Consider the following 16991-nt stretch of genomic DNA (forward strand, 5'->3'; position numbering starts at 1 on the left):
GATGAATCCAATGCTACAACCCACATACAATGGTACAACTGTAGCTCAAACACACAAAGTTTAAAATGGGTTAGAAGTCGAAATCGCACCTGCGTTGCAGTGGGACTCATTGGGTTAATGAAATTACCCAAGTAATTGAATTATTAGGAGGGAGAAAATGAACATTCTAATCCTCTATTCCATTCTGTTTCCCTTTTTCTGCTACTCTTGCTATTTCAGTCTGGTTAATGTCATTAGCACAGCATTTTACACACAAACACAGTCACGTACTGTACAGTACCACATATGTCTGGGGCACAAAACATGGTGCACAAGCACAGACACACACACCAAGTGTACCTATGGCTCTAACATAACAGGGGAGTCATTAACTGAGCATTTTGCAGTAAGATAATTACTACATTTGAATGCACTTTGAGGTCAGTAATTTCATCCAACACACTCACTAAAAGATCACCTTTGAACATCATCCTCAATGCCTCATCATCATTCAACAACCCCTTTATACACCGACCAATTAACCAATACCAACAACAACCCCTTTATACACCGACCAATTAACCAATACCAACAACAACCCCTTTATACACCGACCAATTAACCAATACCAACAACAACCCCTTTATACACCGACCAATTAACCAATACCAACAACAACCCCTTTATACACCGACCAATTAACCAATACCAACAACAACCCCTTTATACACCGACCAATTAACCAATACCAACAACACCCCCTTTATACACCGACCAATTAACCAATACCAATAACAACCCCTTAATACACCGACCAATTAACCAATACCAACAACACCCCCTTTATACACCGACCAATTAACCAATACCAACAACAACCCCTTTATACACCGACCAATTAACCAATACCAACAACAACCCCTTTATACACCGACCAATTAACCAATACCAACAACACCCCCTTTATACACCGACCAATTAACCAATACCAATAACAACCCCTTAATACACCGACCAATTAACCAATACCAACAACAACCCCTTTATACACCGACCAATTAACCAATACCAACAACAACCCCTTCATACACTGACCAATTAACCAATAACAACAACAACCCCTTTATACACCGACCAATTAACCAATACCAACAACAACCCCTTTATACATCCTGGAAGCACCGATTCAGATGCACATTCATCTTCTGCACATCCATCACTCCAGTTTTTAATTGCTAAATTGTAATTACTTTGTTGTTTGTGTCGCACTGCTTTGCTTTATCTTGGCCAGGTCGCAGTTGTAAATGAGAACTTGTTCTCAACTGGCCTACCTGGTTAAATAATATATATTTTTTCTTTTTACCAATACCATCAACCACCCCTTTATACATCCTGGAAGCACCGACCAATTAACCAATACTACCAACTCCCCTTTCATACATCCTGGAAGCACCGACCAATTAACCAATACTACCAACTCCCCTTTCATACATCCTGGAAGCACCGACCAATTAACCAATACTACCAACTCCCCTTTCATACATCCTGGAAGCACCGACCAATTAACCAATACTACCAACTCCCCTTTCATACATCCTGGAAGCACCGACCAATTAACCAATACTACCAACTCCCCTTTCATACATCCTGGAAGCACAGACCAATTAACCAATACTACCAACTCCCCTTTCATACATCCTGGAAGCACCGACCAATTAACCAATACTACCAACTCCCCTTTCATACATCCTGGAAGCACAGACCAATTAACCAATACTACCAACTCCCCTTTCATACATCCTGGAAGCACAGACCAATTAACCAATACTACCAACTCCCCTTTCATACATCCTGGAAGCACCGACCAATTAACCAATACTACCAACTCCCCTTTCATACATCCTGGAAGCACCGACCAATTAACCAATACTACCAACTCCCCTTTCATACATCCTGGAAGCACAGACCAATTAACCAATACTACCAACTCCCCTTTCATACATCCTGGAAGCACCGACCAATTAACCAATACTACCAACTCCCCTTTCATACATCCTGGAAAACCGACCAATTAACCAATACTACCAACTCCCCTTTCATACATCCTGGAAGCACCGACCGATTACCAAAGACTCCCTCCAGAACTATGGTTGACCAACCAACAGCAAGGCTATGTCTATGTTAGCACAGTAAAAGAAGATTGTCACGTTCCTGACCTATTTCTGTTAGTTTGTTGTATGTGTTAGTTGGTCAGGACGTGAGTTTGGGTGGGCATTCTATGTTGTCTGTTTCTATGTTGGTTTAAGGGTTGCCTGGTATGGCTCTCAATTAGAGGCAGGTGTTTGGCGTTCCTCTAATTGAGAGTCATATTTAGGTAGGTTGTTTCACAGTGTTCGTTGTGGGTGGTTGTCTCCTGTGTCTGTGTATATGTTTGCACCATACGGGACTGTTTGCGGTTTGTTCATTTTATGTAGTCTGTTCCTGTTCGTTTCGTTCTTCACGTTATATGTAAGTTCGTCGTTCAGGTCTGTCTGCATCGTTTATTTGTTTTGTTAGTTTAATCAAGTATAGTTCGTTTTCGTCTTTGTCTCTTTTGTTTATTTAATAAAGCATCATGTCATTTCACTACGCTGCGCCTTGGTTTAATCCCTGCTCCTCCTCTTCGGATGAAGAGGAGGAGGAAAACCGTTACAAAGATGGCCTGTCCGACTATGTTAGTCATCATTTAAGGAGCTCCTTAAACCCCTTTATACATCCGAGTCTGGCTGGTGATGAACTTCCCTACCCTTCTCTTCCATCTCCATATTGTGTCTTAATCCCCTAAGAGACTCAGCATAGCAGATAGAGTGGTGCGATGTTGGCTGTTCAGTCTCCACCCTTCCGTCTCTTCCTTCCCTGCATCTGAGACCATGTCAAGACTGAGACCAGAAAAATGCAAGTTCAATTCAAGACCATGATTGTAATTTAGTCAGATCACCACCATCATAAGAGTTGAACATGTCTGAAACTGAAACAGTGCATCCTGAATGGAGGCAGCTAACAATGTACCAGGCCAGCTGTGATTTACAACCTGATAGCAATATTTTTGGGACTACCAAGAAATGTATTGGTGAATTATATCATGCATTAAACTGCATCCATCTATTCTGCCAACAATGCCTTAGTGTACGTCATATAACACAGAGTCAAATAGAACCTATTACAAAGTTGGTTTTGTAGCATAAACGGTGAATTTGATATTTTTGACTGATATGATGATTGGCTGTTTGTTTCATATCTGCAAAGTAGTTAAATGCTGTCAGTTCCACTTTAAACTTTAGGTCACCGGTTACTTTGTTTGCTAAATTGTGAAATGTTTATTGCAATGTACATTTTGATTGGGAAATGCTTAATGGTTGTGTTTTTGTATTCTTATGATTGGGACCTACTGGCCTCATTATGTCTGAGTTTATGGACTGCTTACCCTTTAACATCATGCTGTGTGTGACTGCTGTCTTTCCATCGGCCCTATGCAGTGGTGTAGGGGTGCCTGGAGAAATGGGTATATTGGCTCTACAAAGTATTGACTTTGGAGGGGGGAAGAGTTATGCACGCTCAAGTTTTCAGTTTTTTGTGCTGATTCATGTTTGTTTCACAATAAAACATATTTTGCATCTTCAAAGTGGTAGGCATGTTGTGTAAATCAAATAATACAAATAAATCCCATAAAACCCCCCATAAATCTATTTTAATTCCAGGCTGTAACGCAACAATGTAGGAAAAATGCCAAGGGGGTGAATACTTATGCAAGCAGCTGTAGGTTCACCACTGCTCTCTCCTGTCTATAATAGCTATAAAGGCTGTTAAGATACTGTATTCATGTTTTAAGAATATGTGGCCTGGCGAAGTGGTTATGCGCTGACTGAATGGAAGCTGATAATTATGAGTGTTTTACTCCACTGGTCTCCGGAAGAAATTACTAGTCTTCACTGTCCGAGACCGAGTCAAGGCCGAGTACAAATGTATCCTACGCCAGAGAAGGCTGAGACACTCAATATGTGGCCTCGAGACTGGTCTCGGTCGAGTCCGGTCTCGAGTTCTACAACACTGGTAGCGCAGCAGCTGAAAGGGGATATTTACTGCAATTTGCAGTATGTATCCCTAAGAATGGTGAGTTAGTATGCATCCCTGAGAATGGAGAGTTAGTATATATCCGTAAGAGTGGAGAGTTAGTATGCATCCCTAAGAGTGGAGAGTTAGTATATATCCCTAAGAGTGGAGAGTTAGTATATATCCCTAAGAGTGGAGAGTTAGTATATATCCCTAAGAGTGGAGAGTTAGTATATATCCCTAAGAGTGGAGAGTTAGTATATATCCCTAAGCGTGGAGAGTTAGTATATATCCCTAAGAGTGGAGAGTTAGTATATATCCCTAAGAGTGGAGAGTTAGTATGCATCCCTAAGAGTGGAGAGTTAGTACGCATCCCTGAGAATGGAGAGTTAGTATATATCCCTAAGAGTGGAGAGTTAGTATATATCCCTAAGAGTGGAGAGTTAGTATATATCCCTAAGAGTGGAGAGTTAGTATATATCCCTAAGAGTGGAGAGTTAGTATATATCCCTAAGCGTGGAGAGTTAGTATATATCCCTAAGAGTGGAGAGTTAGTATATATCCCTAAGATTGGAGAGTTAGTATGCATCCCTAAGAGTGGAGAGTTAGTACGCATCCCTGAGAATGGAGAGTTAGTATATATCCCTAAGAGTGGAGAGTTAGTATATATCCCTAAGAGTGGAGAGTTAGTATATATCCCTAAGAGTGGAGAGTTAGTATATATCCCTAAGAGTGGAGAGTTAGTACATATATATCCCTAAGAGTGGAGAGTTAGCATTGTAGCTTCTAGCAGAGTGACGCCACATTAGCTGATCGCTTTATGGGGACTGGAGAGATCTAACTAGCTGGAGCTGGAGCTAACTTCAGAATTAAGTCCGCCAGCTAAAGTGACTAATTGTCTGTGAAGTTGGCTTGAAATTGCCTGGTTAAGTCGCAAAAAGCACCCTATTCAATACATAGTGCACTGATTTTGACCAGAGTCCTATTGGCCCTGGTCAAAAGCAGTGCACTGTGTAGGAAATAGTGTACCATTTGGGATGCAGGGCTAAGAGGGATCTCTATGAAGTGTTTTCTGCAGCAGAGCTTCATCAAATAGCTAGAGTTAATAAATCACCAATACATTGCCATGAGCCACAGCCTCCACAGCCTTCAAATCACCAGTCTCCAGAGCCCTAGCCTCCAGAGCCCCAGCCTCCAGAGCCCCAGTCTCCTGAGCCCCAGTCTCCTGATCCCTAGTCTCCACAGCCCCAGTTTCCACAGCCCCGGCCTCCACAGCCCCGGCCTCCAGAGCCCCAGCCTCCAGAGCCCCAGCCTCATCATAGCCCCAGCCTCCACAGCCTCCAGATCACCAGGCTCCAGAGCCCCAGCCTCCAGAGCCCCAGCATCCAGAGCCCCAGCCTCCAGAGCCCCATTCTCTGCACGGCAGCAGCAGCCAGCTGCTAATAGAGAGAAAGGAGGGAGGCTCGCTGTGTGTGTGTGTTTGTGAATATCCCCTTTTTTTAAAGCAAGGGAGTCCGGCATAAAAATGAAAAAGAGAGAGAGAGAGTGAGAGAGTGTGTGTGTGAGAGAGAGATACATATTTATGTTTATTTATTTTCCTTTTTGTACTTTAACTATTTGCACATAATATGGCATTTGTAATGTCTTTATTATTTTGGAACTTTTTGAGTGTAATGTTTACTGTTAATTTGTATTGTTTATTTCAATTTTGTTTATTATCTACTTCACTTGCTTTGGCAATGTTAACGTATGTTTCCCATGCCAATAAAGCCCTTAAATTGAAGAGAGAGAGAGAGAGAGAGAGAGAGAGAGAGAGAGAGAGAGAGAGAGAGAGAGAGAGAGAGAGAGAGAGAGAGAGAGAGAGAGAGAGAGAGAGAGAGAGAGAGAGAGAGAGAGAGAGAGAGAGAGAGAGAGAGAGATAACACACGGCTTGAGGCTGCTTAGCCCATAAAGAGAGACGCAGCTAGACCAAGCTGCTATTTGGTGAGCTGCGATCTATTCAGTGCTTATGTGTTATGTAAGTTACTGTGTGTAAGATCAACAACAGCATGTTCTGTTGTGAGCCCAGAATATAAAACCTTACTGCAGTTGGACTACTGTAAAAATAACTTGATATGTGCCCTTGTTTTAAGGTAATAGTCTTCTGGGGAAAAGGAGGCAGGACTACTGGTATTGTTGTATGTGTGTTTCAGCACAAAGGAGGAACTATGTCAATGAAGAATGGAGATGCCTTCAGGCCTGGAATGGAGAAAAATGAAGAGAGAGAGAGAAACAGAGAAAGAGAGCAAGAGAAACAGAGACAGACAGAGAGAGAGAGAGAGAGAGAGAGAGAGTGCAGCTTATGCTCCTCCTTCAGATTCACCATATTATGATGATCAGTTTTTTGACAATCTCCATACAGAAATCATTACATTTCAGGCAGAGGGTAAAGTGCTTCTTTGTGGAGATTTCAATGCAAGAACAGGTTCTGAGCCTGACTACACTGATGCGGGAGGTAACCACCACATATTTGGTCACCCCTCCTTGTACAGCAGCCCTATTATAAATAATAGAAACAGTCCTGACCAAATACTGAACAAAAATGGGAAGGAGTTAGTGCATCTCTGTCGAGCCTTAGGCCTGTACATGCTTAATGGTAGAATCAGAGGGGACTCTTTAGGTCAGTTTACTTACTGCTCAGCTCTTGGGACAAGTGTAGTCGATTATGCCATCACGGACATTGACCCCTCCTCCATTAGTGCATTCACTGTCAGACCACAGACACCATTGTCAGATCACAGTCAGATCAACGTGTTCTTGAAGAAATTAACCGGCAATATTCATTCAAAAAAACTGCCCAATAAACTATTCAACATAAACCAATCATACAGATGGGCTCCAAACAGTGCAGAGAGATTCATTGAAACATTGAACTCAAAAGAAATGATGAACTCTATACAGTTTTTCAATAACTCACAATACCAAAACAATAAAGATGGTGTCAATTCGGCTACTCTAAACATCAACTGCATATTCCAAAAAGCAGCATCGAAAGCAAATTTGAGAAAACCAAAGAAATGCAACATCAGAAACAAAAAACAAAATGTTTCTGACAAATGGTTTGATAATGAATGTAAAACAATTAGAAAACACCTAAGACAAATGTCAAACAAAAAACATAAGCAGCAAAACAACCCAGAGCTACGATATGAATACTTTGAAACTCTGAAACAGTATAAACATACACTGAAACGCAAGAAACTGAATTATACCAACAAGACACTTGATGAAATTGAAAACGCAATTGACCAAAATCAGTTCTGGGACATGTGGAACAATTTAAGCACAACAAAGCCACAAGAATTAGCCATACAAGATGTAGGAATTTGGAAAACTTATTTTGATAATCTATACAAAAACATCCCACAAAAAGACTTAAAACAGAACCAATTAGAAATTAAAGAAAAATTGAACATCCTTGAATCAGTCATAAAAAATAACCAAAATCCATTAGATTACCCAATAACCCAACAAGAACTAAATGAAAAGCTCAAATCTATTAAATCAAAGAAGGCTTGTGGTCTAGACAACATCAGAAATGAAATGCTGAAAAACAGCACACCTGAGTTGCAAAATGCTGTGCTTAAATTGTTCAACATGGTTTTAACTTCTGGCTGCTTCCCTGATGTCTGGAACCAGGGGCTCATCTCCCCTATCCACAAAAGTGGAGACAAATCAGACCCCAATAATTACAGGGGAATTTGTGTAAACAGTAACTTGGGAAAGGTTTTCTGTAGCATTTTGAATTCAAGAATCCAAACCTTTCTTCAAGAAAAAAATGTAATAACTAAATGTCAAATTGGCTTTCTCCCTAACCATCGCACTACTGACCATATATACACCTTACACACACTAATTAATAAACACGTCCACCAAAAAAAAGAGGGCAAAATCTTTGCTTGCTTTATTGACTTTAAAAAAGCATTTGATTCTATTTGGCACGAAGGGCTATTCTACAAAATTCTACAAAGTGGGCTTGGTGGTAAGGTGTATGACTTAATAAAATGTATGTACACAGAAAACAAGTGTGCAATAAAAATCAAAAACCAAAGAACAGAATTCTTTTCACAATGTCGAGGTGTGAGACAAGGCTGTAGTTTGAGTCCAAATCTTTTCAACATTTATATCAATGAATTAGCAGACATGTTGGACCATTCTCCAGCCCCAGGACTCACACTATTTGACACAGAGGTGAAATACCTGCTATATGCTGATGACTTGGTACTTCTATCACCAACCAAAGAAGGTCTTCAACAGAACATTAATATTCTTGAGCAATATTGCCATAATTGGGCCCTGGCAGTAAATTTCCCAAAAACTAAAATCATGATTTTCCAAAAACAAAACAGATGTCAGAAACACAAATATAAATTCACCCTGAACAACACCATAATTGAACACACAAAAAATTACACCTACCTTGGTCTGACCATATCTGCATCGGGAAACTTTAATATGGCAGTGAATGCGCTCAAAGAAAAAGCCCGCAGAGCATTGTATGCAATAAAAATGAAATTATTCAAAATCAACATCCCAATTAGAATTTGGACCAAAATATTTGACAGTGTAATCCTACCAATAGCTCTTTACGGAAGTGAGGTTTGGGGGCCACTCAATAAACTGGACTTTAAAATGTGGGACAAACATCCAATTGAAACCCTACATGCAGAATTCTGTCGGAAAATCCTACAAGTCCAGAGAAATACACCAACTAATGCATGTAGGGCAGAATTGGGCCGCTTTCCAGTAATAATGAAAATACAGAAAAGATCATTAAAATTTTGGCTACATCTAAATTCAAGCCCAAATTCGAGTCTGCAATTTAAAGCACTTCAAACCCAAGAGCTGAGCCCAGAAACGAGCCCTCTCAGTCAGCTGGTGTTGGACCTAACCAACCAAGCTGACACCAGCACTGCTTCAAAACAAAGAATTCCAATAAACAAAATCATGAACCAATCAAAGGACTCATATTTACAACATTGGAAAAACGAAACAAAATCCCAAAGCCGACTAAATTGCTATCTGACCCTAAACAGAGAATATGAATTGGCTGAATATCTCTACTCTGTCAGAGATTCGAAGCAGAGACAGATCCTTACCAAGTACAGGCTGAGTGACCACCGATTGGCAATAGAAACCGGCAGACATAAAAAGACATGGCTACCCAAAGAGGAGCGTGTATGTGGTCACTGCACGACAGGGGAGGTAGAAACAGAGATGCACTTTCTCCTTTACTGTGATAAATATTCCTCACCAAGAGATTCATTATTCACAGAAATGACTACATTTATTCCAAATTTTAACTTATTAAACCCAGAGGAAAAACTAAAAATACTCATGGGCGAAGGAGCAATGGCTCCTCTTACAGCCAAATATGTATTTGCCTGCCATAGCCTGAGGGACACTGAAAAATAACATCTGCATAGTAAGCAGTAACTTACTTATTATGACTGTTATTGTTTTTACTGTTATTGTTATTAGTATTATTATTGTTGTTTATCATTCCAAATAGTAATGGTATGGGTGGTAATGGTAATGATAGCAGTTTAATGATGGTGGTGGTGGTAGTGGTGCATTACACCATACATAACATTCGACTATTGACTGTTACCATTTTATTGTTACTATTTTTATATTTAATTTTGTATTATTATTTACTGCCATTCTATATTATTATTTGTCATTGTTTTAATTGTATTACAATGTATATTGTATACATTGTTGCTTTGGCAATATTGACACAATGTTTTTCATGCCAATAAAGCAGCTTGAATTTGAATTTGAATATGAGAGAGAGAGAGAGAGAGAGAGAGAGAGAGAGAGAGAGAGAGAGAGAGAGAGAGAGAACTCACTACATTGCTGCCTGCCATAAGTTGAGGGACAGTGTCTGACAAACCAATCAACCTGCACATGTCCTTTACTGTATGTTTATTGTTATTGTTGAATGTATGGTTATTTTGACCCTTGGTTATTGTTGTTACTGTTGTCCCGTTGACAATTTTGATTCTCATTTTTACATTGTAAACAAGCTTTGGCAATATGTACATTGTTACGTCATGCCAATAAAGCAAATTGAATTGAATTGAATTGAATTGAGAGAGAGAGAGAGAGAGAGAGAGAGAGAGAGAGAGAGAGAGAGAGAGAGAGAGAGAGAGAGAGAGAGAGAGAGAGAGAGAGACAGAGACAGAGACAGAGACAGAGACAGAGACAGAGACAGAGACAGAGACAGAGAGAGAGAGAGAGAGAGAGCTGGATATATTTAAAACTGGACAAGCCGCCGTGTTTCGGAAGAATAACATTTTCTGTTTTTCTTTACCTTTATTCAATGTCTCTCACACATTTTCTCTTTATATTTCTTTCTCTGTCCCTTGTGTGATTAATTTCATCAAGGGAGGTCAATAGATATCTGAAATAACGTTCACTTCTCACTCAAATACTGTAAATCAATTTTGGTTTCGGGTCACTCTCCCCTCTCCTCTCGTGGTGGTGGACATACTGTCTGTCTGGTGGAGCCGACTTTATCTCTGACACACACACACTAGCACACACTGACACACACACACTAGCACAAACTGACACACACACACTAGCACACACTGACACACACACACTAGCACACACTGACACACAGACAGAGGACTGATGTTATGTAATCAACAGTAATGAATAAACAGTACATCTTAGTGGACTTCTGTAACTCAGTAGTAGAACATGGTCCTTTGTAATTCAGTTAGTAGAACATGGTCCTCTGTAACTCGGTTAGTAGAACATGGTCCACTGTAGTTCAGTTAGTAGAACATGGTCCTCTGTAGGTCAGTTAGTAGAACATGGTCCTCTGTAATTCAGTTAGTAGAACATGGTCCTCTGTAACTCAGTTAGTAGAACATGGTCCTCTGTAATTCAGTTAGTAGAACATGGTCCTCTGTAACTCAGTTAGTAGAACATGGTCCTCTGTAATTCAGTTAGTAGAACATGGTCCTCTGTAATTCAGTTAGTAGAACATGGTCCTCTGTAATTCAGTTAGTAGAACATGGTCCTCTGTAACTCAGTTAGTAGAACATGGTCCTCTGTAGTTCAGTTAGTAGAACATGGTCCTCTGTAGGTCAGTTAGTAGAACATGGTCCTCTGTAATTCAGTTAGTAGAACATGGTCCTCTGTAACTCGGTTAGTAGAACATGGTCCACTGTAGTTCAGTTAGTAGAACATGTTCCTCTGTAATTCAGTTAGTAGAACATGGTCCTCTGTAACTCGGTTAGTAGAACATGGTCCACTGTAGTTCAGTTAGTAGAACATGGTCCTCTGTAGTTCAGTTAGTAGAACATGGTCCACTGTAGGTCAGTTAGTAGAACATGGTCCTCTGTAATTCAGTTAGTAGAACATGGTCCTCTGTAACTCGGTTAGTAGAACATGGTCCACTGTAATTCAGTTAGTAGAACATGGTCCTCTGTAACTCAGTTAGTAGAACATGGTCCTCTGTAACTCAGTTAGTAGAACATGGTCCTCTGTAACTCGGTTAGTAGAACATGGTCCTCTGTAACTCAGTTAGTAGAACATGGTCCTCTGTAACTCAGTTAGTAGAACATGGTCCTCTGTAACTCAGTTAGTAGAACATGGTCCTCTGTAACTCAGTTAGTAGAACATGGTCCTCTGTAACTCAGTTAGTAGAACATGGTCCTCTGTAACTCAGTTAGTAGAACATGGTCCTCTGTAACTCAGTTAGTAGAACATGGTCCTTTGTAATTCAGTTAGTAGAACATGGTCCTCTGTAACTCAGTTAGTAGAACATGGTCCTCTGTAACTCAGTTAGTAGAACATGGTCCTCTGTAATTCAGTTAGTAGAACATGGTCCTCTGTAATTCAGTTAGTAGAACATGGTCCTCTGTAACTCAGTTAGTAGAACATGGTCCTCTGTAACTCAGTTGGTAGAACATGGTCCTCTGTAACTCAGTTAGTAGAACATGGTCCTTTGTAATTCAGTTAGTAGAACATGGTCCTCTGTAACAAAGTTAGCAGAACATGGTCCTCTGTAACTCAGTTAGTAGAACATGGTCCTCTGTAACTCAGTTGGTAGAACATGGTCCTCTGTAACTCAGTTAGTAGAACATGGTCCTCTGTAACTCAGTTAGTAGAACATGGTCCTTTGTAATTCAGTTAGTAGAACATGGTCCTCTGTAACAAAGTTAGTAGAACATGGTCCTCTGTAACTCAGTTAGTAGAACATGGTCCTCTGTAACTCAGTTGGTAGAACATGGTCCTCTGTAACTCAGTTAGTAGAACATGGTCCTCTGTAACTCAGTCAGTAGAACATGGTCCTCTGTAACTCAGTTGGTAGAACATGGTCCTCTGTAACTCAGTTAGTAGAACATGGTCCTCTGTAACTCAGTTGGTAGAACATGGTCCTCTGTAACTCAGTTAGTAGAACATGGTCCTCTGTAACTCAGTTAGTAGAACATGGTCCTCTGTAACTCAGTTGGTAGAACATGGTCCTCTGTAACTCAGTTAATAGAACATGGTCCTCTGTAATTCAGTTAGTAGAACATGGTCCTCTGTAACTCGGTTAGTAGAACATGGTCCTCTGTAACTCAGTTAGTAGAACATGGTCCTATGTAACTCAGGTAGTAGAACATGGTTCTCTGTAACTCAGTTAGTAGAACATTTTCCTTTGTAACTCAGTTAGTAGAACATGGTCCTCTGTAACTCAGTTAGTAGAACATGGTCCTCTGTAACTCAGTTAGTAGAACATGGTCCTATGTAACTCAGGTAGTAGAACATGGTTCTCTGTAACTCAGTTAGTAGAACATTGTCCTTTGTAACTCAGTTGGTAGAACATGGTCCTCTGTAACTCAGTTAGTAGAACATGGTCCTCTGTAACTCAGTTGGTAGAACATGGTCCTCTGTAACTCAGGTAGTAGAACATGGTTCTCTGTAACTCAGTTAGTAGAACATGGTCCTCTGTAACTCAGTTAGTAGAACATGGTCCTCTGTAACTCAGTTAGTAGAACATGGTTCTCTGTAACTCAGTTAGTAGAACATTGTCCTTTGTAACTCAGTTAGTAGAACATGGTCCTCTGTAACTCAGTTAGTAGAACATGGTCCTCTGTAACTCAGTTAGTAGAACATGGTTCTCTGTAACTCAGTTAGTAGAACATTGTCCTTTGTAACTCAGTTAGTAGAACATGGTCCTCTGTGACTCAGTTAGTAGAACATGGTCCTCTCTAACTCAGTTAGTAGAACATGGTCCTCTGTAACTCAGTTGGTAGAAAATTGTCCTTTGTAACTCAGTTAGTAGAACATGTTCCTCTGTAACTCAGTTGGTAGAACATGGTCCTCTGTAACTCAGTTAGTAGAACATGGTCCTCTGTAACTCAGTTAGTAGAACATTGTCCTTTGTAACTCAGTTAATAGAACATGGTCCTCTGTAACTCAGTTGGTAGAACATGGTCCTCTGTAACTCAGTTGGTAGAACATGGTCCTCTGTAACTCAGTTGGTAGAACATGGTCCTCTGTAACTCAGTTAGTAGAACATGTTCCTCTGTAACTCAGTTAGTAGAACATTGTCCTTTGTAACTCAGTTAGTAGAACATGGTCCTCTGTAACTCAGTTAGTAGAACATGGTCCTCTGTAACTCAGTTAGTAGAACATGGTCCTCTGTAACTCAGTTGGTAGAACATGGTCCTCTGTAACTCAGTTGGTAGAACATGGTCCTCTGTAACTCAGATAGTAGAACATGGTCCTCTGTAACTCAGATAGTAGAACATGGTCCTCTGTAACTCAGTTGGTAGAACATGGTCCTTTGTAACTCAGTTAGTAGAACATGGTCCTCTGTAACTGAGTTAGTAGAACATGGTCCTCTGTAACTCAGTTGGTAGAACATGGTCCTCTGTAACTCAGTTGGTAGAACATGGTCCTCTGTAACTCAGTTGGTAGAACATGGTCCTTTGTAACTCAGTTAATAGAACATGGTTCTCTGTAACTCAGTTGGTAGAACATGGTTCTCTGTATTTTAGTTAGTAGGACATGGTCCTCTGTAACTCAGTTGGTAGAACATGGTCCTCTGTATTTTAGTTAGTAGGACATGGTCCTCTGTAACTCAGTTGGTAGAACATGGTCCTCTGTAACTCAGTTGGTAGAACATGGTCCTCTGTAACTCAGTTGGTAGAACATGGTCCTCTGTAACTCAGTTGGTAGAACATGGTCCTCTGTATTTTAGTTAGTAGGACATGGTCCTCTGTAACTCAGTTGGTAGAACATGGTCCTCTGTAACTCAGTTGGTAGAACATGGTCCTCTGTAACTCAGTTGGTAGAACATGGTCCTCTGTAACTCAGTTGGTAGAACATGGTCCTCTGTAACTCAGTTAGTAGAACATGGTCCTCTGTAACTCAGTTGGTAGAACATGGTCCTCTGTAACTCAGTTGGTAGAACATGGTCCTCTGTAACTCAGTTGGTAGAACATGGTCCTCTGTAACTCAGTTGGTAGAACATGGTCCTCTGTAACTCAGTTGGTAGAACATGGTCCTCTGTAACTCAGTTGGTAGAACATGGTCCTCTGTAACTCAGTTGGTAGAACATGGTCCTCTGTAACTCAGTTGGTAGAACATGGTCCTCTGTAACTCAGTTGGTAGAACATGGTCCTCTGTAACTCAGATAGTAGAACATGGTCCTCTGTAACTCAGTTAGTAGAACATGGTTCTCTGTAACTCAGTTAGTAGAACATGGTCCTCTGTAACTCAGTTGGTAGAACATGGTCCTCTGTATTTTAGTTAGTAGAACATGGTCCTCTGTAACTCAGATAGTAGAACATGGTTCTCTGTAACTCAGTTGGTAGAACATGGTCCTCTGTAACTCAGTTAGTAGAACATGGTCCTCTGTAACTCAGTTGGTAGAACATGGTCCGCTGTAACTCAGTTAGTAGAACATGGTTCTCTGTAACTCAGTTGGTAGAACATGGTCCTCTGTAACTCAGTTGGTAGAACATGGTCCTCTGTATTTTAGTTAGTAGAACATGGTCCTCTGTAACTCAGTTAGTAGAACATGGTTCTCTGTAACTCAGTTGGTAGAACATGGTCCTCTGTAACTCAGTTGGTAGAACATGGTCCTCTGTAACTCAGATAGTAGAACATGGTCCTCTGTAACTCAGTTAGTAGAACATGGTTCTCTGTAACTCAGTTAGTAGAACATGGTCCTCTGTAACTCAGTTGGTAGAACATGGTCCTCTGTAACTCAGTTGGTAGAACATGGTCCTCTGTAACTCAGTTGGTAGAACATGGTCCTCTGTAACTCAGTTGGTAGAACATGGTCCTCTGTAACTCAGATAGTAGAACATGGTCCTCTGTAACTCAGTTAGTAGAACATGGTTCTCTGTAACTCAGTTAGTAGAACATGGTCCTCTGTAACTCAGTTGGTAGAACATGGTCCTCTGTATTTTAGTTAGTAGAACATGGTCCTCTGTAACTCAGATAGTAGAACATGGTTCTCTGTAACTCAGTTGGTAGAACATGGTCCTCTGTAACTCAGTTAGTAGAACATGGTCCTCTGTAACTCAGTTGGTAGAACATGGTCCGCTGTAACTCAGTTAGTAGAACATGGTTCTCTGTAACTCAGTTGGTAGAACATGGTCCTCTGTAACTCAGTTGGTAGAACATGGTCCTCTGTATTTTAGTTAGTAGAACATGGTCCTCTGTAACTCAGTTAGTAGAACATGGTTCTCTGTAACTCAGTTGGTAGAACATGGTTCTCTGTAACTCAGTTGGTAGAACATGGTCCTCTGTAACTCAGTTAGTAGAACATGGTCCTCTGTAACTCAGTTAGTAGAACATGGTTCTCTGTAACTCAGATAGTAGAACATGGTTCTCTGTAACTCAGTTGGTAGAACATGGTCCTCTGTAACTCAGTTAGTAGAACATGGTCCTCTGTAACTCAGTTGGTAGAACATGGTCCTCTGTAACTCAGTTAGTAGAACATGGTCCTCTGTAACTCAGTTAGTAGAACATGGTCCTCTGTAACTCAGTTAGTAGAACATGGTCCTCTGTAACTCAGATAGTAGAACATGGTCCTCTGTAACTCAGTTAGTAGAACATGGTCCTCTGTAACTCAGTTAGTAGAACATGGTCCTCTGTAACTCAGTTGGTAGAACATGGTCCTCTGTAACTCAGTTAGTAGAACATGGTCCTCTGTAACTCAGTTAGTAGAACATGGTCCTCTGTAACTCAGTTGGTAGAACATGGTCCTCTGTAACTCAGTTAGTAGAACATGTTCCTATGTAACTCAGTTGGTAGAACATGGTCCTTTGTAACTCAGTTAGTAGAACATGGTCCTCTGTAACTGAGTTAGTAGAACATGGTCCTCTGTAACTCAGTTGGTAGAACATGGTCCTCTGTAACTCAGTTAGTAGAACATGGTCCTCTGTAACTCAGATAGTAGAACATGGTCCTCTGTAACTCAGTTGGTAGAACATGGTCCTCTGTAACTCAGTTAGTAGAACATGGTCCTCTGTAACTCAGTTGGTAGAACATGGTCCTCTGTAACTCAGTTGGTAGAACATGGTCCTCTGTAACTCAGTTGGTAGAACATGGTCCTCTGTAACTCAGTTAGTAGAACATGGTCCTCTGTAACTCAGTTGGTAGAACATGGTCCTCTGTAACTCAGTTGGTAGAACATGGTCCTCTCTAACTCAGTTGGTAGAGCATGACATTGCAATGCCAGGAAAGTAGGTTCAATTCCTGTGACCACCCATAAGTAATGTATGTTGGTGAATGGCATATATTATGTTATATTTATTATCCAGCTTGCTATTATCACGTATTTAGAAACTGCCACAGACAGGGACAGTTACAACACAGGTACAGTCACCTGTTTGAGATAACATATACAATTTCCTTTTCAG

The 16991-nt window shown here is 40.6% G+C and overlaps 2 protein-coding genes across 23 annotated transcripts in view; one reads left to right on the forward strand and one right to left on the reverse strand.

The window, feature by feature from the left end:
* The window catches only part of LOC139571467 (neurexin-1a-like), an 865000-nt gene that overhangs the window by 204755 nt on the left and 643254 nt on the right, over positions 1-16991 (reverse strand). The window lies entirely within an intron of this gene.
* Positions 8328-9670, forward strand: LOC139569767 (uncharacterized). The gene has a single exon (XM_071391139.1). The coding sequence runs from the start codon at positions 8434-8436 to the stop codon at positions 9520-9522; it is 1089 nt and encodes a 362-aa protein (XP_071247240.1). The 5' UTR covers positions 8328-8433; the 3' UTR covers positions 9523-9670.

This window comes from Salvelinus alpinus, chromosome 3 (assembly GCF_045679555.1).
Source record: "Salvelinus alpinus chromosome 3, SLU_Salpinus.1, whole genome shotgun sequence".
Taxonomy (NCBI): Eukaryota; Metazoa; Chordata; class Actinopteri; order Salmoniformes; family Salmonidae; genus Salvelinus; species Salvelinus alpinus.

Coding starts and splice junctions, on each gene's coding strand:
- LOC139569767 (XM_071391139.1), top strand. CDS start 8,434: ATGATTTTCCAAAAACAAAACAGATGTCAGAAACACAAATATAAATTC.